The sequence below is a fragment of the Carassius auratus genome, chromosome 5 (genome assembly GCF_003368295.1).
Source record: "Carassius auratus strain Wakin chromosome 5, ASM336829v1, whole genome shotgun sequence".
NCBI classification, from domain to species: Eukaryota; Metazoa; Chordata; class Actinopteri; order Cypriniformes; family Cyprinidae; genus Carassius; species Carassius auratus.
The window spans coordinates 3,179,633-3,205,110 of record NC_039247.1 but is presented as its reverse complement, the minus strand read 5'-3'; the positions used below and the strand labels follow the sequence as shown (position 1 = coordinate 3,205,110).

The following is a 25,478-nucleotide window of genomic DNA, read 5'->3' as shown; positions in this document are numbered from 1 at the left end:
TAATCCGAAGCGATGAGCTTTTATTTACTGGACATTTCAGTAACGTGAGCGGAGTTTTACACGCGGACAGACTGATCTTCTTCACCCCGGATCAGGATGAGAGCAGCAGATTACCGACGCTTTGCTCAGTGCACAGAACGTCTCAATGCATTAATGTATGACGTTTATAAATTATAATGTTGCGAGCGACTCTTCGACTGTAAGCGTCAAGGTGAGAAACCTCGTTCTCACGCAGTGACGTCACGCCGGACGCATTGTTATCAATCTTGTTTTGGTTTTGTTGTTCTTCAATGGTTTGTAGTTACAGTAGAGACCGGGGTTAGTTGTCACATGGTCAGGTTGTCACGTGCTGCAATTTTACGTCAGCTACAAATTATTTAGGCCAAAACCGGTTTGGTATATAATGAATATATTTAAATAATTTATAATGACCTCATATACTGAAAACGTGTGTGAATGTGCAATTATTTATTTAAAAATATTTTGTGTGTACAGACTAAATTATATCATAAGAATTATTTTTTCTGAAGTATATAGTGTGACAACTAGCCCCGATCTCCCTAGGATGAATGTACTTTATTGTGTGACAGTCATGGGTCCGCACAGTAATACTGCTGGTCTTTCATTGCTTTTTCTCCATAGTTACTGCTTATGAGGAACCATAAATGCTCAAAGTGTGCAAAAACATTTGACGTCTGTGAATAAGGTCAGTCGACTGTTTTTCATTCGAATGGTTTCTACAGAAGATGCATTACTCTGTGACTCTTTTCTCGTGTGCTCTCAGATCAGCATGACCCTGGTGTTGACCCCTGCGGCCGTGTGCCAGTGCTTCACCCTCGTGTCACTCTGCACGTCTATCGCTGATCCCAACTGGATCCAGGTCCAGAACTGCTCCGATTCGAGCAGCGGTCTCATCTACGGTGTGGCCTTCACTCTACACGCATATCAGAATCAGACTGACACAGGTGTGATCTACAGCTCTGTGTATTACTGTGTGAACACCTGCAGATCATCTGAGATCAGGAGGAGTGTGTTTCTTCATCAGGTGTGGAGAAATGTAGCACTGCATCAGTGTCTCATCAGTGGATGCTCTGCAGTGAATGGGTGCCGTCAGAATGAGCGTCTGATAAAAACATCACAATAATCCACAGCACTCCAGTCCATCAGTGAACATCTGGAGAAGACAAAACCTGAAACACATCCAGCATTAAGATGATTTTAACTCAAACACATAGAGTCTATAATCCATAATAACACTTCCTCCAGTGAAACAGTGTTCTGGTCTGAATCAGGAGAGAAATCTGCACAGATCAAGCAGCGTTTAAACACATGTGAGAGACCTTTCACTGGAGGAAGTGTTATTCTGGATTATAGACTCTATGTGTTTGAGTTAAAATCATCTTAATGCTGGATGTGTTTCAGGTTTTGTCTTCTCCAGATGTTCACTGATGGACTGGAGTGCTGTGGATTATTGTGATGTTTTTATCAGACTCTCATTCTGACGGCACCCATTCACTGCAGTGCGTCCACTGATGAGACATTTCTCCAGATCTGATGAAGACACAAACTCATCCTGATCTCAGATGATCCGAGGGGGGAGTATATTTTCTAACATTTTATTCTGAACTACTCTTCAAGCTTTATTTTACCAAGTTAGTCTTGTTCAAGAGAGACCTGTCTTAAATGGCAGCACAGATGATGTGTTTTGTCTGGTTGTGTCTGCTGGAGGTCCGCTGGGTGGGCTGCAGGGATGGGGGATGTGGCTGCTGTACTCTCTAGCTGCTCTCTGCTACAGCGCCGTCCTGGTTTCCAGTTCCTCGTTCCTGCTGGATTTCCTCGGAGCAGCTGTCAATCACTCAAAGCTGGTCACGTTACTGCACGTCTCGACAGGTGCAACTCAAACTCACTAAATCCAGTCTGACGTAAATTATGCTGTTAAGAATTATTTTATGAATGATTGCTGCAGCTTTATTTTATTTCTTGTTTCATAACTCTGTGTGCATTAAAGCAAGGTTTTTTCATGCACTGGTCAGTTTTGAAGTCTATTTTGCTTCTTTAATACATGTCTGCATTCAGACTAGTGGAAAGAAATCGTGCAAAATACAAACTGAAGTGTTTATTTGATTGCACTTTATCTATTTGCATCTGTAGATTTCAATTCTTAACACGCATAGCCCAGAGTTGTTTCTCCACTTCAGCAGCTCTTACGAACACCAACATCACAGTTTTATTCCTATATTCTATTATTTTCTATCTTTTGACAATATTTTATGATTTATAGAGTGATAAAAAGTGCTAACAAGGTTTTCCCTCTGGAAAAAAAAATCTTTTAATATGTCAGCAAAATCAACTTAGTAAACTGGTTTTATTCATTTTATGCAAATGAATGCATGATTAATTAGATAATGCATATTTAAACATACAATTTCTGAAAACTTGTAATAAATACTAATTGTTTTAATGGGCTGTGTGAGTTAAATTATTACTATTTATAAAAGTCGCTCTGAGAATTTAGTTAGTTGTTGGTCACGTGACGGGCAGCTAAACAAATAAATTATTATTTCTGTTTTTTATGTGTTTTAATTCTTAATTATTATTATTTTTTTAATGGTATATATTTTCATGAATTCATGAACCTCAGTTAGGGAAACCCTGCATTATCAAACACAGATAAGAGCATCACATGAACTCATCGTGTTCCACATTTAGTAATTTTGTGTAAAAACGTCTTTACGTATCATAGTCAGGAAACAGAAATGGTGAAACTAGTATAACATCTGTATTCTCTAGAATTACAACAATGCAGCAGTGGACAGAGAAAAGCATCATTCTGGCCTGAAGTGTTGTGTTTCTTTGTTTAACGTGTGTTTTCACACATTTCCCCTCAGCGTTCCTCTGCGTGGCCGTTGTGGGTGTGTGTGCGGCCTGCATGAGTGTGATTGAACACAACCTGCAGCGAGCGAAGACTGAAAGCCACCCGGCGCTCTGCATGTCTGCAGGAGAAAGCTTTTACATCGAGCTTGTGGGCCTGCTCTTCTCCTTCATAGCGTGCACTTTGGCCCTCAAGGGTCGTTCTGAACCCATCAGGCCGTGTGACTTCCTGAGCGTGGATGGAGCGCACAGTGACACGGAGCCTTTGATTGGTGGAGCTGAGACAGAGGAGTAAACAGACAGAGTTACACACTTTATTTCTTATAGCAGAACAACGACAGCAATGCTGAACGAGAGCTGCTGTGTGATCAGGTGACCTCAGGAGAGTGCACAGAATTTAAGCATCGCCTCCATTAGGTTCATGAGTGTGAATTTGAATTGAAGTGATCACAGCATACAGGATCTCAGAACGTTCTGGCAAGCTTCTCTGGACAGTATCATTAATAAAACGTTAGTTCATTATCTAGTCTGTTATAATGTTCCTTAAAACATTAGCGCAAAAACATTTTTATGCATCATGTGTGCCCTGGATATTCAGCCAGCGGTTTTTTAAATGTTGCCACTTGTTACAAAACATTCCGAGAGCATTCAAATGTAACAGAGAATTATTCAAATGGAATGTTCCAAAACGATTTCAAAAGTTTGAAAACTGGGCATTTGAAATGTTTGGAATAACGTTTTCGTAACTTAATTGGAACGTTCTTAGAACATAATTTTGTAAGCTGCGATGTAGAATTGACAGGATTTGTTTTTCTAATTAAATTACAATTCAAAGAAATTCAACAATCACACAAAAGTGAAAACATGTTTTTCGATAAAACATTAATTATGCAAGTAATTTTGACTAGTTTATTTGCTGATATGTAAAGCATCATTTTTCTCTAATATCTGGCTCTATTTTTAGCCTCAGGGGTAAACTGGAGCATTCTGGGAAATGAAGTATTCTACTGTAATGATTCATAAAATCACATTTAATTAGGTTAGATTCACTTTAATAATGAATGACATTAAGACATTTTTAAGTGTGACTAAAGTGTTTTTTTTTTACAGCTGCTGTTTATTAATTAAAACAGATTTCTTCATTCTAAAAATATTATAAGCATCATCTAATGTTTCTTCAAATTTTGTGTGATGAGAACATTTGTTTTTAAAAATGTAATGAATTTCATTCCATTTTATTTCTACTTAATTGGCAATTCTGAATCCTGTTTGCTAATTCAATTCAAATTCAGTTCATGTTCTATATTCACCTCTGATGCTGTCTCTATCTGTGTGTTTCATTCTACTGCAGAGAATCATGGGAGATGTAGTCTTTCTGTAAATTAATGAATTCCAGCAGCGTGAGATCCTTCAGTTACCTGCGGTGAAACTCATACATGAGCATAGTCATATTGTGAAGGTTTTCTCTGTTTTCGGACCAAATACGGTAACCACTGAGAGCACACTTGGTTCGTTTCAGGGTTTTGAGAGCTCTTATGCTCAATTAAAAAAACAAGTGCTGCATTCGAACCGTCCAAAAATATTATAATGCATAATCTTTATTATTAAATTTATACGTAAATAAGAAGAATTCATATAATACTTAATACTTACTTACCCAGGTATTAAACAACTACATTGTGAACAGAAAGTGAACTGAGACCTGATCAACATTCAGATCGACTAAACTGTGTCCACACACAATGTGAATGCAAACAGAACTGAATTCTTTTTGACTCAAGTGTGAACACTAACATATTCAGGACTCTTGTTATTTCCGTGGTGTGATTTCTGTAGAGAAACAAGTAAACAAATCAAACCGCAATTCTGAACGCGTTTCTTTGTAACGTGACAGATCTGAAAAAAAAAGCTGATAAAAAATAATTAAAACGACATAGACATAAACATAACAACATAAAATAAACAAATTTAATTTAATTCAAAATATTAACAAAAACTAGTATAATGAAACTAAAATAACACTATTCTGATTTTCACACTTAATGACTTCAGAAATCTTAATATAACACAAGACATATGTACAGTCCTTTTGAAAGTTGAGCAGCATGAGTAAATCTCGTTCATGTGCGTCTTTAATGAATCTCTGCATGTTTGACTCTAATATTTGATTTGAATATAATAACAGAGACATGTCAAACACTGTGAGGAGTATAGGATACTAAGACCAAGTCTGAAGGGGATAAATACAGTCTGTGTTTACGTTCATATATTTGTGTGAAGCCATTTTTAATTGATTGTAATATAAAAAACGAGTTTCAGTTCTAAAGCTGATGTATCATAATACTCTTCAGTGATCCTGAGTGATACAGACGCACACAGATCTTCCTGATGAAAATGCATCTCACCAGATGAACTCTGGAGGACAGTGGAATCATGCTGTGCCTTAATTTCTCAGCTCTCTCTCTCTAATTAGACTCCATCCAGCAGCTCGTTCTCCATCAGCCTCCGTCACATGACACCAGCTTGTGCTCCAGTTGGATGGAGACCATCGCCATAGTAACCTTGAGAAGTTGTTGATGTCACCGACCAATTTGTGAATGGAGAGAGAGAAAACAGAGCGAGATGTGAGATGATAAACATGTGATGGTTTTAGTATAACATGATGCTTTTTGATTGTCTTCAGTCTATTATTTGTGAGTGAAGTGTGAAAATGTGCGCATGCTTATCCATGATTAACATGTGCTGTATAGTAAGAGCGTTCACTGATGTGAAATTGAAGGCAACTCATGAGACTTTAATACTGATATTTGCACTGTGTTATGACGAAACGTGTTCTGCAACTGAACAAGCATTGTTTGTTTTTAAAGCTGTGCATGCATACATCATGAACATTCATTCTGATCATCTACATTCATCTGTTTATGCCTGTTGAATTGAAGTTTACTGTTGCGAAATATTTATTTGAAATGAAGATATGCTTTGAATAATACAACAGTCTCACTTTATTTCATTTATCTTACTAATGAAAAACAGCTACACTTTGCAATAAGGTCTCATTTGTTAATACTATTTAATGCATGAACATGAACTAACAATTATATATATATAATATAATGCATTAAATTGTCTTTGAATTTTAAACTAATTTTAATGTTTTTTTTTTTCGTGAATCCGCCATCTGGAGAATTTTTAAACATTTTTATAGTATAAATTGATTAACTGTTGGTTTCCTAGTTTTGTAGCTCATCGTCCTAAAATAACTGATCGGTCGTTATGCACTGAAGGGCCTCACCGTGCATAAGGGGGCGTGTCCGACCGCGTTCGAAAGGGGCGGGGCGCAGGTGGGTGTGTCTCTCAGCTGACGCGCGCCGCTCGCGCTCTCTCCTTCTCCTCGCGCGCGCGCTTCATCTCCGTCGCGGGCGTCAGCAGCAGCGCATCGCGCGGCTTCACACGTTCGTTCACGCCGCAGCGGCCGAGCAGAGCAGATACACGGACCCGCGGTGAGACAGTGAGTATGTGTGTGAGTGATGGAGACGCTGGATGCTGATGCTGCTGCTGTTCTGGACGGATGCGGATGCAGTGATGCATCATTTTGCATGAGCGCTAACACGCATTATGTAATGAGAGGCAAAGCGAGCGGATGCTTCGTCCTGTAGTCAGGTGAACGCTGGATCTCCATTGTGCTGCTGCTGCTGATGTAGCGCAACTGCATCCTGTACTGTTGCCGTCTCTCTCTCTCTCTCTCTCTGTTAAATGGAGGCAGAGCGTTTTTTATGTTATGATAAACGCAGCCTTGAATGCATCCGAGCATCTGCTGGTTAGCAGCATCACTAGGCCTGCATTCACTGATTCACTGATCATGCGCCGCTTCAGCAGGTGAAGATGCGTGTTTAGTGCATTTTGTGGGCTGTTTGTGTACAGGCCTCCCTCTCACCCCTCCACTCCAGTTTTTTTTCCAGTTGTGTGTGTCTTCTTTGAATTGCACTGCGGTGTGTGAGTGTGATGCATCGACACAGTGTGTCATTCTGCTGCACTGCATGTTTACATCCATGCATTTGCCTTGATTCGCAGATGTGTGTTATGCAGTGATGAGGTTAAGCCGTGAATCTGATCTTGCATTATTGATGGTGTGGCCGAGGCTGATGTGGATGGCAATCTTTAATGTGTGTTGGGATATATGAAGCATGTGAGCGATGATGTAATGCCTGTGAGTGACTGACTGTGCTGGAGAGGGTAGTAGATGCACGTGCCAGTGCTGATCTGATCCAGAGCTCTGCTGGACCAGTGATGTTACTGCACAGCATCAGCAGCACTGCAAAGCTGACCGCCTCGGAGAGAGTTTATGTAGAAACTGCGTGTTAATGTGCACCGTACAAAAACACAATAATGTTGGACATGCACAATGGCAGTGCCTCGGAGGTGTGTGTAAATACAGAGATATTCAGATGGGTTACTCATCCATGTGCATTCACATGCTGTGATGTATATCCATGTGCACGAGACAAGAGCTGAGTAGTCATTTGTGTATTTTATTTTTAATGTTGAATGATGTCTTATTGTATCCTATTTTGCCCTTTTTAAAGAAGTATCATGGTAATATGATGTTATCAAAATCCAAAATTGAACCTGTTTTTAAACTGTCCTTGTCCTCCCAGATCAGGGTGAGTTTGTGTCAGGTTTGTAGAAATGTAGCACTGCATCAGTGTCTCATCAATGGATGCTCTGCAGTGAATGGGTGCCGTCAGAATGAGAGTCTGATAAAAACATCACAATAATCCACAGCACTCCAGTCCATCAGTGAACATCTGGAGAAGACAATTATTTTTTTTCTTTTCATTTAAGATGCTTCCCATTTGTTATCATAAATGGTTTTATGTTTCACACAAGAGTAAAAGCAAATAAGGAATGCAATAAAGTCAATGTGCAGTTTGATTGACATAAATATCACATAAATTGCAAAAAGAAAAGGGATATGTATTTAATTTATTTTCACAAATGAAGATTAGTTTAGAAACAGATCTGTCATTTAGAGCTGAATGTGAACACTGCCTTTGCTTTACAATCACGATCAGAGTCATGTGAGATGTGCTCTGTGTTTGTTAATATTTAACTCCAGATATCATCATAATCAGGGTACAGTTTCGCTGAAACCGATCCGTGTTGATCACAGACACATATGCGCTTCATTCGACTGAAGACCTTCTCCTCACGGTCTTTTTCTGTCATGTGTTGGCATGAGAACTTGCAGTCAGGTTTTTGAGAGGTCTGATAAACGTTCAGCAAGAAGAGGAAGCAGTTCAGCTTTTATGATTCTCGAGGGACGCACGTATGTTGTTATTTACAACTATTTCCTTTCTCTTGAGCTGTCGGTATAATATCTATTCATTCCACAAGGGAGACTATTTTTGAGACTATACATGTGGTACACGCACGTTCACATTGGTTGCATTTTATTCTAGTAATGGTGCACATGTAATATTATAAAGCAGCTAGTTGTGTGGTGATTAACATTCATTCCACTGCACTGCTGTTTTAAAAATGGTTTTTCGGGGTGCTCAAGCTAAAAAAGTTATAAACTCACTTTTTTTCCATTACGCTGCATTTTTATGCATTTATTTTTTTACTTTTTTCAATGAAATAACACATTCTGTGTGAATGGCCACATAGAGAACAACTTTTAACCTTAGTTTACAGCAGATTTTCCAAAACTGGTGTTCATGAGTTGAAGAAAAACTAATATATTCTTAAAAATATTCTTCTCTGGAACTGAACCATACTGGGCCTTAAAAATAACAATGCTGAAAGAAGAGTTTGTTAAGGCTCAAATTCTAAAAGAACGTCAAGATAACTTTAATTCTTTTTGTGATGCAGGTATGCAAACTTTTTTTTACCACTGTCACCACTGGCATATAATGCAACAAAGATGACTAAAGTCAACAGATTATTAATTGAACTACTAACCTCTGTGTAAAAATAACATAATTATTCTGCTATTTTTATTAATTTTTACATCCTATATTTTGGCTCTGAATCTTAGGTGAAAATTGTAATTTTGTCCCCCATCTACAAAACAGCGCATTATTCAGTAAATATACATCTATGACATGTAATATTTTGTCTTTCTTCTTCCCAACTGAATGACCCAATTGAAAAAGAATTATAATGCTATATTGTGTGAAGAAAATCCACTAATGCAGTCTATTGTGTTGCAGTGTGTGTGACCCGGCTCACTTCCCCTTCATGCCCGTGTGTGCTGGCGCTGTGGGCGGTGGAGTGACGCGCTCGAGGCTCCTGGCATGGGCAGCGTAGGGAGCGGGGCGTCCAGTCAGCGGCCAATCACAATGCGCAGTGTGGGCACCCGCACCACCCCAAACGGCCCACTGGCGGCTGCACCGCCTCCCCCTTCGGCCCGCCGCCGCCTCGATGACCGCAGCTTCAGCGCCGAGCGCATCCCCATCCCCAGCACCAAAACCAAGGGCGTCTCCGCCGACGAGCACAGCTACAATGCAGAGAGAGATTACCATGCTAACGCTCGCAACCACACCGACACAGAGCGCACCGCGGCACACAACACCAACCGCCAGCAGACGCTCAACGGAGAGAGGCTGGTTTCCAATGTGGTGTTCACCAATGGGGCACGGAGGGAAGGACACAGGCGCGGAGAGAGTCTGGACCTGTGTGGGAACAACATCGTGCTGAACAACGACAAGAACGGCAGCCAAGCTCCACCGCAGCCGCCACAGCACAAGGACAAGAGCAAAGCCAAACCCAATAATCAAAACCAGCCCAACATCCTGCCCATCTCGGGAAAACTCGAGCAGGCACAGGTACGACAAAATTATGAGATAAAAATCACAAAATAGGAACAACCAAGTCCTAATTATTAGATTAAACATCTGAAAGTTGAATTTATGAGATAGCTACTAAATCATAATTGTGAGATAAAAGATCACGATTTGACATAAATTTGTAATTATGGGATAAATAGTGATAGCTAATTAAATGCTGAAAATATGAGATAACTGCTAAATCATAATTGTGAGACGACAAACTCAAACGTATGACATACTAAGTCAAAATTATGAGATAATAATAAAAATAGGACATACCAAGTCCTAATTATGAGATAAAACATATTATGAGATAGCTACTAAATTAATTGTGAGGTAAAAGATCACAATTTGGCATACATTATTAATTATGAGATAGAAAGTGATAACTGTGTAATTAAAAGTTTAAACTATGAGATAGCTACTAAATCATAATTGTGAGACGACAAACTCAAAATTTACATACTAAGTCACAATTATGATATAAAAATAGGACATACCAAGTCCTAATTATGAGATAAGACATAAAAGTTGAAACTATGAGATAGCTACTAAATCATAATTGTGATATAAAAGATCACAATGTGACAAATTTGTAATTATGAGAAAAAAGTGATAACTGTGTAATTAAATGTTTAAAATATGAGATAGCTGTTAAATCATAATTGTGAGATGAAAAAAATTAAAATTATAACATATTAACTCAAAATAAAAAAGGACATACCAAGTCCTAATTATGAGACAAAACATCATAATTATGTCACTAAAAGTAAAAAAATATGAGATAGCAGCTAATTCATAATTGTGAGATAAAAGATCACAATTTGACATCAATTTGAATATGACAGCAATTTGAATATAATTTTTAATTATGAGATAAAAAGTGATAACTGTTTAATTAAATGTTGAAAATATCAGGTAGCTGTTAAATGATAATTGTTAGACAAAGAACTCAAAATTATGACATACTAAGTAAAAATTATGAGATAAAAATAAAATGGACATACCGTAAGTCGTAATTATGAGATAAAACATCATCATTATGTCACTACAAGTTGAAATTCTGAGATGAGAACTATAATTGTGAGATAAAAAGTCAAAATGATGACATACTAAGTAAAATCTATGAGAATTTTTTTTTTTCAAAATTAGGACATACCAAGTCATAATTATTAGATAAAAGTCAAAATTAGGAGAAAATCAATGACATAAAAGTAATATCTATGAGATAAACAGTCATAATAATGACATTTATTGACTACTATAATTTTGACTTACTCTTTTTTCCCATCATGATTATGACTTAGCACCTCGTAATTTTGACATTTGGTGTCATAATTATGAATTTTATCCCATGATTATAACTTATCTTAAAATTTCAACTTTCAACTAAATGTTGTCTTGGCAACTAACTAGAATGAGCTGCAGTACTAAAATGATAAGAACTAAAACTGAAATAAAATATATAAATTAAAGCTAAATAGAATATATATACTGTATACTATATATGCAAACTAAATATCACAAAAGCATATTAAAAAAATAATTAAACAAAGTGAAATTTTTACGAAAATGGAAAATATGTATATGTATATATACAGAAAAACTGTATTTGATGTCACCATTTAAATTAATTTCTATCTCTGCAGACCAACGACTCTCTGGTGCGTCCATCAGCCTTCAAACCTGTGGTACCCAAGAGCTTTCACTCCATGCAGAATCTGGTGTGTCCCCTGCAGTCCAGCTCTGGGACGGCCGGCGGTCCTGGGAGCAGCGGAAGTGGCGGCAGCGGAGGCGAGAAAGGGGGTCCGAACGCGCCTGGCCCACTGTGGGACCAGGACAGTCCCGGCAGCCGTGGGACACACACCGGTGCAGGCCGGGCCGGACAGGGCAGTCTGTCGGACTCCGGGAGGAACTCTCTTACTAGTCTGCCCACGTACACAGGCTCCAGCTACGGGCCACCGCCTGCGCTCGGACCCCTCAGTGCCTCCACCAGCCACATCAACCGACTGGGAACCGTCGCCCTGGACAAACTGGACAAGCCGGGTTACCAGAACGGCCTCAGTGCCTCGGACAGCGGCCGCTCATCCTCAGGCAAGAGCTCCTCCTCGTACCAGCGTCTCAGTCACCTGAACGATGCTCCCGCGCCCCTGAGGCCCTCTCCATCATCCGACGACGTTATTCAGGACCTGGAGGAGCGTCTGTGGGAGAGAGAACAAGAAGTAAGTGAGGTGAAAGAACTTTGTACGTTTATGCAAAGTTGCATTAAGAAATGCAATCAGACACGTGGCGTGAGCATGCAATAATGCATGAAATCAAGCTTGTGTTTTCGTGTGTTTCGGCCACCCTGCCCTTCTCGCAGGTGATTCACATGCGGCGAAACCTGGACCAGAGCGAGGCGGCCATCGTGCAGGTTTTCGAGGAGAAACAGCGCGTGTGGGAGCGGGAGATGGAGGAGCTGAGGCAGAACTACGCTGGGCGTCTGCAGCAGGTGACCCGACGTGCCCAGCGAACCCAGCAGGCCTTGCAGGCGCAGATCGCCCGTCTGCAGCAGGACAAGCGGCGTCTGCAGGACGAGATGACGATGCTGCTCGCTCAGAGAGAGGAGCTGGAGAAGAAGTGCTTGGACTTCAGGAAGGAGCAGGCCGATATCCTGCCCAGACTGGAGGAGACCAAGTGGGAGGTGAGAGAGACTCGCCTGACATCAAATCACAGTTACTTAGTTACTTAGTTTTGAGATCGACATATGTAGCCTATTGCAGTGAATGCACATCCACTGCAGAAAGTGATGTTTTTCCTCAACACTTTTGTCTTGTTCTCCAGTGAAAACATCTAAACATCCTTGAATCAAGATACATTAAGTTGAGAAGCACAATGCCATTTTTTTGAGAAATGAATCAAAATGAAGTGAGTTTATACCTAAGACAAGATCAAATACCAGTTATAGTTAATAGTTAATTCAAACGGAAAAGAAGTTGCTGTTACTTGATAAACTTTCTATACTGTTAATCCTGAAAAAAAGTAGTTAAAATATTTCCAACATAAATAGAAACCAATAATACCTGAGAGGCAAATTAGTATATTAGAAGGATTTTTGAAGCATCATGTGACACTGAAGAGTGAAGACTAGAGTAATGATGCTGAAAAAGTAGCTTTGATCACAGAAATAAATTATATTTTAACATATATTCACATAGAAAACCCTTATTTTAAACTGAAATATTTTTCCACAATTTCCGTATAGGCTAAATATCCAGATAACCGTTAGACTGCACAGAAATATATAGTTGTATATGTGTGTGTGCAGGTGTGTCAGAAGGTGGGCGAGATCTCTCTGCTGAAGCAGCAGCTGAGGGAGAGTCAGGGCGAGGTGACACAGCGGGCCGGAGAGATGGTGGCACTGCGAGGACAGCTGAAAGACCTCAACGCCCAGCTGAGAGAGCGAGAGGAGGCTGAGATCAGCCTCAAAGAGTCTTTTTGCACCAAAACCCTGGAACTGGAGCGCTGCGAGGCCGAGCTACAGACCATGCTTGCCGAGGTAAAGATGCCACACATCTGTGTCTGTCTGTCAGACGATGATAACAGAGAATAAGGTATCTATAAGGTATCTTGGAGGGGTGAGGTGTCCAAGTCTCACCAACTAGCTACTGGGGTGCCTCAGGGCTCAGTTCTTAGACCACTTCTCTTCTCTGTTTACAGTTCATCAGTTCAGTCTGATTCAGTACTCAATGTCTTATATGATATAGGTCCTTTAAAGTATCTTGGAGGGGTGAGGTGTCCATGTCTCACCATCTAGCTACTGGGGTGCCTCAGGGCTCAGTTCTTGTACCACTTTTCTTTTCTGTCTGCAGTTCAGCAGTTCAGTCTGATTCAGTACTCAAATTCTTATATGATATAGGTCCTTTAAGGTATTCTTCAAGGTATTCTTCAAGGTCTCACCATTTAGCTACTGGGGTGCCTCAGGGCTCAGTTCTTGGACCACTTCTCTTCTCTCTCTACATGGCATTATTAGGTTCTGTCATTCAGAAACATGGCTTTTCATACCACGCCTATGCTGATGACACTCAACTCTACCTCTCATTCCATCCTTGTGATCCAATGATAGCTGCTCGCATCTCAGCTTGTCTAACAGACATGTCTTGCTGGATGAAAGACCATCAGCTCAACCTTGCCAAGACAGAACTAATTTTATTTTACAGTGGAATATTATTATTTATTAGATTCATGCAACCCTATCTGATGTGTGTATATGTCCCTCTCTGTGTTTGCAGGTCACAGTGCTGCGGGACAAGCTGAGTGCGTTTGAGACGGAGGTTGCACGGCTGAAGAAGGCCCTCAGTGAACTCAGCAGCAGCTCCAGTCGCTCCAGTGAGCCCAGCCTGACCGATATGGGTCAGCTGGTGGTATCCTGCAGCCGAGAGCATCTTCTGTCCCCTCCGGAGACACCCACGTCCCTCCGGGCGCTCCCGGCACCAGACCCGCTGCTCACGCTACAGAGCGACGACTACAAGGTCCAGTGGCAGGAGTCGGGCGACCTGCGGCAGCAGCTGGAGCGACTGCAGGGCGAGCTGCGTCTGGAGCGGCAGCAGCGAGAGCGGCAGGCGCTCACCTTCACTCAGGAGCGCCAGACCTGGCAGGACGAGAAAGAGCGCGTGCTGAAGTACCAGGCGCAGCTGCAGCTCAGCTACGTGGAGATGCTGCAGAAGAACCAGGCTCTGGAGGAGCGCGTAGACAAGCTGGGAGCCCAGATCGCAACGCCGTCGCCGCTGGATGCCTCCGTGTCCGTCTCCATATCCCTGACCTCTCCCACCCCACCAGCGGAGGAGAAGAAGCTGCCGGAGATGCACCAGCTGGCTCCGATGTGGCCCGTGCCGACCCGACTGGAGAGGATCGAGTCAACGGAGATCTAATGCATCCCTGATTACAACTGCATTCAGTACAATCCAAAAACTAAACCGCTTGCGAGGACTGTCCAAGGATGCCCTGCTTGTCTGGGGCAGGTGTGTGGGTTGAGGGCAGGTCCGTTGGGTAGTTATGAGTTGCATGTGTGGCCTTATCAGCTGGTTTAGTGCAGAGGAGCTGGCCGCAGGTCAGTAGCCAAGAGGAAAACACTCAGGGGTTTATGGGGAACCGGCATTAACAGACTGTTTCAGCTTTGTGTTTTTACAGGCGCGAGGGTTTAGGCTATTAATAAGTCACCATCTTTTCTGAAGAATATCCTAATAATGACAGCATCTTTCTGTAAACTTCAAACAATCAAAACTAGACTAAAACTGCAGGGAGTTCCTCTTAAAGTGAAGTTCTTGCATGGTGCTTAGATGCAACGCACCATCACGTTTAAGGACCAAATCTTAGTGCCAGTCTCGTATGTTAATGTTTATGTTTGTTGGGCCGCAGAAACATACTCTACACAAGTACACAGATGTGCAAGATGAAATTAAGCAGATTATTCAAGCGTTCAAAAGATTTGATGATTTGGAAGAAGTTCTTCTCTTCTGCTCAGCAAGGCTGCATTTATTTCATTAAAAATGCAGTAAAATGTTTAAATATTATTACAATTTAAAACATCTGTTTTCTGTGTGAATCTCTGTTAAAGTGTAATGTATTTCTGTGATGCTCCGCTGTATTTTCAGCATCATTCCTCCAGTCTTCAGTGTCACGTGATCTTCAGAAATCATTCTACACTCAAAATACAAAATAAATGTTTTGGCTAAAACAATAATAATAATAATAATAATAATAATAATATAGCACAAAAGTTATGCATCAGTCTTTTTGGGTTATGACAACGTAATTCAGATTATGTTTAATCAACAATCTACTCTGACTTGGAGGAACTGAATAATTTCTAACATTAACACAATTTTTTAATTCATTAATCAGAAATATTTAGTTTTTTTTTTCAACTAATTTCAACACATCTATATCTATTAATCTTCTCGGTTTATTTGTTTTTTATAAGAAAAAAACAATTAATGCAGACATTTCAGTTTAAATTACACAATATTAAAATTGTGCATATTAAAGCAGAAATTTTAGTTTAAATTGCAATCCATATTAAGTTGATGTAATCAAAATTGTAAAAAAACAATGCTAAATTTTCATTTTAAATGAAATGATCAACATTATTATGTCAAAAGAACAGTTTAAATTTTTATCAAAACTGATACATTGCAGACTCTGAATGCATTGTTGCGACGCATAATGAATTGCGCTTCACGAAAAGCAGTGAAATAGAGTTTGTGCATGTGTTCATGTGCTTGAATAGAGTATGTTTGGAGGCCGAGGCCTGGTGTGGGACAGAGGAGCGCTCAACCCCCCTGCTCTATTGCCCAAAGCAGCGGCGGAGGACGTGTATTCATTTCAACTCAGAACGTACTGTATATCACCTGAATGTTGTTTTTGCCCTTTTCTATGTTTTGAGCTACGTAGAGTAAACTAGAAGGAGAGATTGAGTCAATATGTTAGTGCACCTGTCGCTTCGGTCTCAGACCATCCTGCTTTAAACTGAGGACTCGGTTGTTGTGAACAACAGCAGCTGAATGAGGTTTGGTTGATGAAGCTGCTTGACTGATGGACGGCGGCTGAGCCAAAACTGTGCAGAGGGCGACGGGTCCATCTCCAATTAGTCGATGGATGAAGACTTTGCATTCTTCCAAAAAGAGCATATAATGTGTCAATGTATACTTACTGAGAGTATCATTTAGAATATTTGACTTTAAAAATGTCATATGCAGTAGATTGAAGTGATAATTGAAATGTTTTGGCATAAGTGCACAGAGATCCCGTGGAATATTTGAATGGGTTGTGAAGACTGAAATGAGGGTTGTGTGGTAGATGAAGACTGGAATTGGCATGCGACGCGTACTGTTACTGCAGTGTGTATACAACAGAGCACACTGCGCACAATACTGTTTCCCACAATGCAAAGTGCTTGACTTGACTTCGCATCAACAGTGTGATGATTTAAGAGGGAATAGTAGAAAAATTTGATCAAAAATGCTAAATATCCATTTAATTTCCCAGATGCACGCTTGCTGAATACTATGGAAAGTCATTTCCACCATTGGAATAAAAAAAATAAAATTATTTCTCAATTCTAACCTTTTTCTTGCAATTCTGAGAAAATTAGGAAATGCAAGATATAAAATTATTATTGTAGATATAAGCTCCAAACTGCAAGATATAAACTCACAAATCAGAGAAAAAAAGTCGGAATTGTGAGATATAAACAGAAAATATACACAAATTTGTCAACCTTGTTTCCGCCACTGAAAAAAAAAAAGAAATTGCGACTTTATAGGTCACAGTTCTGACTTTATTTTGTCAATTGCACGTTTATATCTTGCAAATCTGACCATTGTTCTTGCAGTTCTGAAACAAATTAAGAATTTCATGATGTAAAGTCAAAATTGTGAGATCTAAACGTGCAATTTGCGAGAAAAGAAAAAATTAAGTTAATGGTGGCTTTTTATATTACAATTCTGACCTTTTTAATCTTGATTCTTAAATTTCTCAGGCTGATATATGAAGTCAGAATCGTGGGATATAAACTAGCAATTTTTGAGAATTGTGAAATATAAAGTCATCATTGTGAGATATAAACTTGCAAAATGGAGAAAAAAGTCAAAATTGTGAAAATAAATTAAATAATTGCAATCAACTTTTTTTTTTAATTTCTTTATTCCATTGCAGAAATAAGCTTCCATAAAACACCATATGCACTGTGTACTGCTTACTATTTCTTTCTTAATGTGTGCAATTCTGCGTCTAATGAATAAAAACTGCTGTGTTGCATTTTTAATACAGTTTTGTGTACAAATGCATCTAGTCAAATCAAGAAAGATTGTATGATGATGTTTCTGTCATCACACTGGAAGTAGAAGTACAAGTGTGCAGTATGTAGTGTGCACTATGTAGTGTGCAGTATGCAGTGTGCACTATGTAGTGTGCAGTGTGCTCTCTTGAATAGAAGCAGCACGAGTCGTATGCTTGTATGCTTTTCTAAACATGGCCAGATAACAAACGCACTACAGGCTCTGACAAGGGACAAAAGCGGTTTGCTGTTATAGTGGTAGCATTTCACAGAACACCTTTTGTCACAAAGTCTTTAACCATTGCTTATAAGCTATAGAACTGATTCCTTTGTGATCAAGTCACATATCACAACACTAAACGAGCAAGATTCGCTGTGTTTTGCATGCGAAATGCATCTGGTGCTGGATGAAGAAACAAGCACAAACAAGTGATTTATTTCCCTCAATGTACCGCTATAGAAATGCAATAGAAAGAGTCTGGAGCGTCTCTCCCATCATGCCATATCTGAGATAATCACTGCAGCTTTGACACTAGGTGTTAATAGAGAAAGCTTTAGATGGATGCTGTCTCTGGCCACACTCTTTTGCTGCTATGTGCTTCTTCTGTTGTGTTCTTGGTAGAGACAAAGGCATGTAAATATCACTGTTTCTTCTGTGTACAGAACTATTCTATCCAAATATACCGAGCTAATGCGTGTGAATACTTTTGTGAAGTAATGAGACTGACATGTCAGCTTTTATTTTTCAAAACTATTACTATAGGAATATAATATACATATATGAATCTTAAATCCTTTGATCGGCTGTATTACGGTAAAGTCATACACTCGAGAGTCCCATGTCTCTTCTCTTTCTCGATCAGTTCTTGAGATGTATTGGTGCGCCACGCCACCGAGGTTTTTGTAAAAAATTCATTTTTTCCTTTCGTTCTTTTTTCAGAAATTGCTTGGAAAAAGCATATCATAGCAAATATTAATTTAAATAATAAAGATGTGGATAAGAAAACATAGCTGCATTTCTTCATTATTATTATTCTTTAAATAAACCTCAACAGGTTCGGTGAACATTTGTGGATGATTTTAGTTACATATGATCAGGGTTGGTTCTAGGGTGAGTGGAGATCCGGGGCTTAGCCCAGAAAAATCCATATATATATATGTGACTTTTTATTTTAATAAATCAGAAAGATTTACCTTGTTTAAAATATACAAAAAAAATAAAAACAAAAACAAATTTAAAACATTTTATTTAAAGTATTGAGGAAAATACATTTGTTTTTTGCAAACAAAAATTAAGAATTGCAAAACAAATGAAACAGCACGAAAGCAATGATTTTGCAATAAATATTTTCCATGGTCATATCTATTAATTTATTTGCAACGCTGCTTGTATTTTGTGTGTCAGTCTAGTTTGAGCTTGCCATACCATTTTTCCTTTGCGCTTTACTTTTCTGCACGTCTCTCTTTGTGGCACTGTTTTGATGGGGGTGGAGTCAAGGGACGGGGGCGTGTACAACATGCCTCCCTGGAAGTGACGTCATCGGCCCGAGACGCAGCTCACTGATCCAGGTCCTGTCATGATGAGCAGAGACTTTCGAGCGGATCGTTTATTTTTATTCAGTAGCATTAAAACATTCATGTTTTCGTTTTATTTACTTTATTAATAAATGTATGTGTATTAGCAGCGTTTGCTCAAGTTAAAGAAGTTGTTAACATGAACATATGCTGTTTATTTCTCTCGATGTGCACACTTTTATAGCATTATGTGTATTGGGATCGCTAATCATTTGAGTCAGTTCGGGAGTTCGTTGCGGGTTCGCGAATCATTTGAGTCAGTTCGGGAGTTCAAAGCGGGATCGCGAATCATTTGAGTCAATTTGGGGATCGCAAATCATTTGAATAAGTTCGGGAGTTCGTAGAGGGGTCGTGAATCATTTGAGTCAATTTGGGGATCGCGAATCATTTGAATAAGTTCGGGAGTTCGTAACGGGATCGCGAATCATTTGAGTCAGTTTGGGGATCGCAAATCATTTAAAGCATTTCGGGAGTTCGTAGCAAGATCGCGAATCATTTGAGTCATCTGACTCCAGTTTGGGAGTTGGAGTGGGATCGCGAATCATTTGAGTCAGTTCGGGAGTTCGTAGCGGGATCGCGAATCAGTTGAGTCAGTTTGGGAGTTCGTAGTGGGATCGCGAATAATTTGAGTCAGTTTGGGGATCGCGAATCATTTGAATCAGTTCGGGAGTTCGTAGCGGGTTCGCGAATCATTTGAGTCAGTTCGGGAGTTCAAAGCGGGATCGCGAATCATTTGAGTCAATTTTGGGATCGCGAATCATTTGAATCAGTTCTGGAGTTTGTAGCGTGATCGCGAATCATTTGAGTCAGTTTGGGGATCGCGAATCATTTGAATCAGTTCGGGAGTTCAAATCGGGTTCGCGATTCATTTGAATCAGTTCGGGAGTTCATAGCGGTTTTTTGCGAATCATTTGAGTCAGTTTGGGGTTCGCAAATCATAGCTGTATATGGATAGGCATTTTTAACTAATTTAGTAGTGAACTTGTATTTTTTGTTTTAATGATGTGCCTTTTAACAGTATCAAGTATATTAAAAAAACTAAACAAATCGTGCCTAAAAAGAGCACATATCTAGGCTAATGTAAAGTTACATGATGTAAGTCATACTAGTGAACGTGTGCATTTCGAGTGCATTCTTTCACTGCATTATTCTGTGTATTCAAATACATTTATGAATGCATGTGAATGATCACAAAATTCAAGATATGAACCCTTTGTGCCAAAAGGGTTCTTTCTTGTCATTATAGAACCTTTTTGGCATAAAAGGTTCTTTGGAGTTGAGTAAAGAACCCTATGGTTCTATATAGAATCCCAATGATCCCTTTCTTCTAAGAGTTTGTTGTCATATGATCATTTATGAAATATTAGCTAAAAATAAAAACTACAGCAGAAATAATGATTTAAAATGACTAATTGCTTACATTTTTGTCTTGTTTGTAATTTGTGTATTAAATTGACCATTGTTTTTATAGTTTCTGCAAAAATATGTTGGGTTGTGCAATTACTGTAAATACTGTAAATCAAAACCATCTGTGTGTGTGTGTCTATATATATATATTTGTTTTGATCAATAACTGTTAGTACTGTAAAATCATGAATATTATATATAAAATTACAATTACAAAATCATGAATTAGATATACAATAGATAATAGATGAATTAAATATTTCACAACATTTAAAAATATAAATGTATAGGAATATATATAAAAATAATCATAAATAAATATATATATATATATATATATATATATATATATATATATATATATATATATATATATACAAATTATATGTGTGTATATATGTAATTCACATTAATAATCGTAAATGAACGTATATTAATGTAATAAATATATAAATAATTACATTCAATATATTTATATTCTATTCAAATTATACACTTTCAGATTTGTATTTATTTATTTGTACTGTAGAAATACACAATCTACAATCCCATCAAGAACGTGACAAAAATGTGAGCAGATAATAATAATAATATATATCTTTTTGGCCTACGTATGATCATCGCTGCAGTCTCGGGACTGACTGTGCGCGTGTCCGCTGTTTGTCTCCTGCAAGCCTCCGTAGCGCGCATGACATTCGCACTCACTACACACATGCTGTCTGTGTGGATTCAGCACATAAATGAGTGTTTTTACAATGTGTCTTAATTAAATAAACACTTAGTTGACTCGAATAGCTTGATGAATACACGCGCTGAAGGTAAGTCCATCATTCTACACTCATTCGTGCTCAGTTTGTTGTTTTCTGGTTGTTTTCACCGTCTGCTGTCAAGGACGTGCGGTAATTTATGTTTGATTAAAGACGTTTCGCCAAACGGAAATAATGCCTTGTTTAACTGTCTTTTAAGTCAGTGTTTTTTTTAAACACACGTCATAAAATAAAGCTTGAACATTGATTAAATTCTTGTTTGACGAAGCGAAATACTGAATCTACGATTTTTTTATTTTATTTTTAATTATATTTTGCGAAGCGACTCTTTCATAGAAACAGAAAACACGACAATCTCTTCATATTGTATTTAATATTTAGAGGCTCTGTTTATGTTCTCTTCTGTGTCAGTCAGTTTCGTTACAGTACAGAATCGCTGATATAATAGGAAGTGATTGTTCCAAAATTAAGTCTTGTAAAAGCATGCACAGACCCAAATTTAAAGTTACCATGAAATAAAATTCTGACTTTTTTTTTTAAATGGAATATTGACGTTTTTATTGATTTATCTGTGCACATTATTATTATTATTTCAGACATCATCTTTAATTAAAAACATTACATATTCATCACTCATCATTTAGGGAAGAAATTGGAATAATTGCATTTTTTTGTTTCATGCCGACTTTAATATGAGTTTAATTTGAATCTTTAGATGTCACATCAGGTTTAACATTAAGTTGTGTTTTGAATAGTGATAGACGATTTGAGACATAAAGTAATAAACATAGAAAAATAAATAAGTAACAATTTTTGAAAGTTAAAATAGGCTATTTATATTCACCTGCCTAGCTTGTGTAAAATAAGTTTTCTTTGTATTTCATCAAGCTTGTGTACATTTCATTTGCAGGTTCCAGAATTAATGATACTAGGTATAATTTAGATCAGAACTCCTGAGATGTATCTAAAGGCATTATAATGGAATGCATTTCTGTTCCTGTTTCACAGACTAAAATAATTCATATTTGCTGCAGCTTTTGTAGACGGGTTGCATAATAATAATTCAGCCATTAAAAGTGAGAAGAATTAGTGATAATGATTTAACACCAAATAACTGACTTTTGCTTTTAAAGAAGTACAATATTCAGACACTGTTGATCTTTAAAGTAAAAACATAAATCTCTTTTATGATTATTTCCAGTGCCTGCTATTGATGTCTGCGACAGTGCTGTTTCATCATGTGGCAAAGCGCCATCTTTACGCCAACATACAGCGCGTTTTCATCTTTAGTTCCCAACGTTTGTCATCAAATGTGGAGAATGGAGATCCAAAGGGAGAAGAAGAGACTGAAAGCACACTGGTATACAAACCCTCGGCTTACTACCAGAGACCGTCGACACATTCTTCTATTGTGGGCCGCTCCGAAGCTGAAGAAGAACTGTCCGTCAATCGTCCCTTAAACCCTGCTTTCCGTCCAAAGCGTAGCCCGTGTAGTATTAGCGCCTCACGACGGGTCTCCAGTACCAGGAATACGCAGTTAAACACGGCTTCAGACCGAGTAGCCGTTCCGACCCCAAACGCCACCAAAGAGCCAAGTGTCAACAGCGCCCCACGAGCCTTTCAGAGATGTCGGCCTGAATACCGCAACATGACCCATGACCTCTCCCAATGCTCATCTACTGTAGACCTCAACGAGGCCTTGTTAGTTCTACATAAAGTCACGGTACAAAAAAGCAACATGGAACCTTCAGAAGTAACTAATTCCTTGTCCAAACTTGGTCAGATTCCCCAAGAACAGATTGTTGTTGTAAGGGGCGACAAGCGATTTAATATGCTCCTGCGGTACAGCGTGGAGATCCTGCAAAACTTCACAACGCCGCAGTTATTGGATGCCCTGAGGGCTTTCGTGAACTTGGCCTTGCCTCATTCTCATAGTATTCTGGGATTGTATGAAACCGAGTTCTGTCGGCGATCCGGCGAGATGGAGCTTCACCAGTTGCTGCTCGCCGCCGACTTCTGGCGATGCCTCGGCCGAGCAGTTCCTAAGTACCTCGAGAGGCTCTTTGACAACGTGAGCCGAAACTTCAACCAAATGGGTATTCCAGAGTTCGTGCAGCTCTTGTACATAATCGGAGAAGGCAGGAGATGTCCTGATACCCTCGTTCAACCCCTTGAGTCCTTACTTATGCGTCATTTGAACCAGTTGAAGCCTGAAGAACTGGGCGCCGTTTGCTTAGGCCTCTTCAAATCCCAGCGCTCCCTGTCCGAGAGAGCGACGCGCCGGCTTGTGGACAGGGCTCTTGCTGTAGTTGAGGATATGAGTGACTTCGGGATCGTAAATGTAATGAAGTTTATGCGATTTAGCTATCTAGACCATCTCCCGTGGCTGGAAGCCATGGGATCGGAGATTCCTCGACGTGCCCCGCACATGGAAGTACAAGGACTCATGCACGTCATCTTGGCGTTCTCCGCTCTGCACTACCGAGATGATCACGTTCTCTTGGCTGTTGCTGAACGATTACCTGACGTGGTCAGTCGGTGCCGGAGTAAAGATGCTGCAAAGATGCTGTGGGCCTTTGGGACTCTAGGAGTCCTTCCCAACCAATGTCCCAACCTTTATCCGTGTCTCACTGCGATCTTACGAGAACGCCAAGTGGAGTTTCAGCGATACCCCGAACATCTGTTGACAGCTTTGCTCGGACTGGCTTTTGCCGGTCTGTTCCCTGAAGACCTGCTCAGTCTGGCTTTATCTGCAGAGTTCGTCAACAAGGCTTGTAATTCCCAAGAGCTTGAGTTGAGGAAAGACTTATTTACCTTAGACGGAACGGTAGGCTTGGAGTTACCCGAGTCAACGATCCCAAGACTTAGTCTTGCAATTCGGGAAGAAGTGACCAAACAGCTGTGGGATTTTGCTCAATCAGATATCTGCCAGAAGCCAGAGGTGCTCGAGGCTGAAGATGTGTTGCGGAAACTTCTCGGTGGAGAGGTGTTTGTGCGCAAACATATGATTCTTCCACATCTGCGCTCGATTGACTTGGAAGTGCACTTAGACCAAAATGACCAGCCTGTTCCTGTATCCTCCGGACATGGGCAACAAAATCTCGCCTCCCAAAACTTGAAAGCAAGGCCCTCTGGAGTTACCATAACTGACGACCTACTAGCTCAACTAACTAATACACAAAAGAGTCCACTGCAGCAGTCCAACAAGTTCCTCCAAAAGCCAGAGGTCCACACGGTTGAACCAGTCCAAGAGAGAGAAAGTATTTTCAATGTGGGTATTGACTTGACAGACAATCTTCTGATGGCGTTGACCAAATCCCGAAAGCGGTCGTCTCGCCTTAGTGATTCTAAACCATCTATTCAGAGACTTGCTGTTCAAGTGACACACAGGAATCACTATTGCTACAGAACTGAGCAGTTGCTTGGATTACATGCACTGAAGAGGAGACAACTTGCGCTGGCTGGATACAGAGTCGTAGAGTTGCCCCATTGGGAATGGTTTCCCTTGCTGCGACGCTCCTATGCAGAGAAACTCGCCTATCTGCACTGCAAGATATTCAGCTGTTCTGACGCCAAAAAATAGACTGATTGAATTCTTTACATATATGAACTACCAGGTTTTACTCAACCTAGAGATAACATTTCTGTTTTATACTAAACCACAGCACTGATGTTTCTTGTTTTGTTGCACATTTGGAATTCAATAAATGAAAAATTGTGCTCTACAATGTTTGTTAACCAGTTCTTTGATATGAGTGCTTTTATTCTTTGATTTTACATTTTTAAAGATGACTAGGTCAACCCTCCTGTTTAAAACTGACCCGCATTGGTCGTTTCCATGCAAGTTACCAAAAATCAACAGTAAATTAGAAAAATACTAAAGATTCAGGGAAAAACTTAGAAAATGTATTGTATCCAATCAGAGATTACAAATATTAAATATGTAAGAAATATAATAATTCCCATTTGTTTTTATTGTATGCACACAATCAAAATTTTAGTTAAATTCCAAATATTACATTAGGACAGTCTTTTATTGTTATTATTTATCTTCAAATCACTTTAAAACCAAATTAACAAACATATATTTCATATAAATATTTTACAATATATTTATAGAAAAATAATACTAAACACTTTATTGCATTATTATGAATTAGCTCCCTGCTTTACTATAAATCAATGTGAACATCTGTCTGCTAAATGTATTAA

General features: G+C 39.3%; 3 protein-coding genes across 3 annotated transcripts in view; all 3 read left to right on the top strand.

Annotated features, from left to right (window-relative positions):
* The window catches only part of LOC113070954 (transmembrane protein 127-like), a 4,291-nt gene extending 324 nt beyond the window's left edge, over positions 1 to 3,967 (top strand). The window contains exons 1-5 of the mRNA XM_026244306.1: positions 1 to 211; positions 643 to 706; positions 785 to 965; positions 1,729 to 1,890; positions 2,889 to 3,967. The exon at positions 1 to 211 is cut by the window's left edge and continues 324 nt beyond it. Coding sequence (XP_026100091.1) covers positions 791 to 965; positions 1,729 to 1,890; positions 2,889 to 3,166 — 615 coding nt within the window. The 5' untranslated portion in view covers positions 1 to 211; positions 643 to 706; positions 785 to 790 and the 3' untranslated portion in view covers positions 3,167 to 3,967. The remainder of the gene's footprint in view (positions 212 to 642; positions 707 to 784; positions 966 to 1,728; positions 1,891 to 2,888) is intronic.
* A 5,200-nt stretch (positions 3,968 to 9,167) lies between these two features.
* LOC113070935 (leucine zipper putative tumor suppressor 3-like) lies at positions 9,168 to 15,226 on the top strand. The gene is made up of 5 exons (XM_026244288.1): positions 9,168 to 9,698; positions 11,351 to 11,932; positions 12,064 to 12,384; positions 13,009 to 13,239; positions 13,973 to 15,226. The coding sequence occupies exons 1-5, from the start codon at positions 9,168 to 9,170 to the stop codon at positions 14,609 to 14,611; spliced, it is 2,304 nt and encodes a 767-aa protein (XP_026100073.1). The 3' UTR covers positions 14,612 to 15,226.
* A 5,956-nt stretch (positions 15,227 to 21,182) lies between these two features.
* LOC113070926 (FAST kinase domain-containing protein 5, mitochondrial-like) lies at positions 21,183 to 24,983 on the top strand. The gene is made up of 2 exons (XM_026244278.1): positions 21,183 to 21,317; positions 22,468 to 24,983. The coding sequence occupies exon 2, from the start codon at positions 22,480 to 22,482 to the stop codon at positions 24,847 to 24,849; it is 2,370 nt and encodes a 789-aa protein (XP_026100063.1). The 5' UTR covers positions 21,183 to 21,317; positions 22,468 to 22,479; the 3' UTR covers positions 24,850 to 24,983.
* Positions 24,984 to 25,478: the final 495 nt, after the last annotated feature.

Coding starts and splice junctions, on each gene's coding strand:
- LOC113070926 (XM_026244278.1), top strand. CDS start 22,480: ATGTCTGCGACAGTGCTGTTTCATCATGTGGCAAAGCGCCATCTTTAC.
- LOC113070935 (XM_026244288.1), top strand. CDS start 9,168: ATGGGCAGCGTAGGGAGCGGGGCGTCCAGTCAGCGGCCAATCACAATG. Junction 11,933..12,063: donor GAGAACAAGAAGTAAGTGAG/GTGAAAGAACTT, acceptor CCCTTCTCGCAG/GTGATTCACATGCGGCGAAA. Junction 12,385..13,008: donor TGGAGGAGACCAAGTGGGAG/GTGAGAGAGACT, acceptor GTGTGTGTGCAG/GTGTGTCAGAAGGTGGGCGA.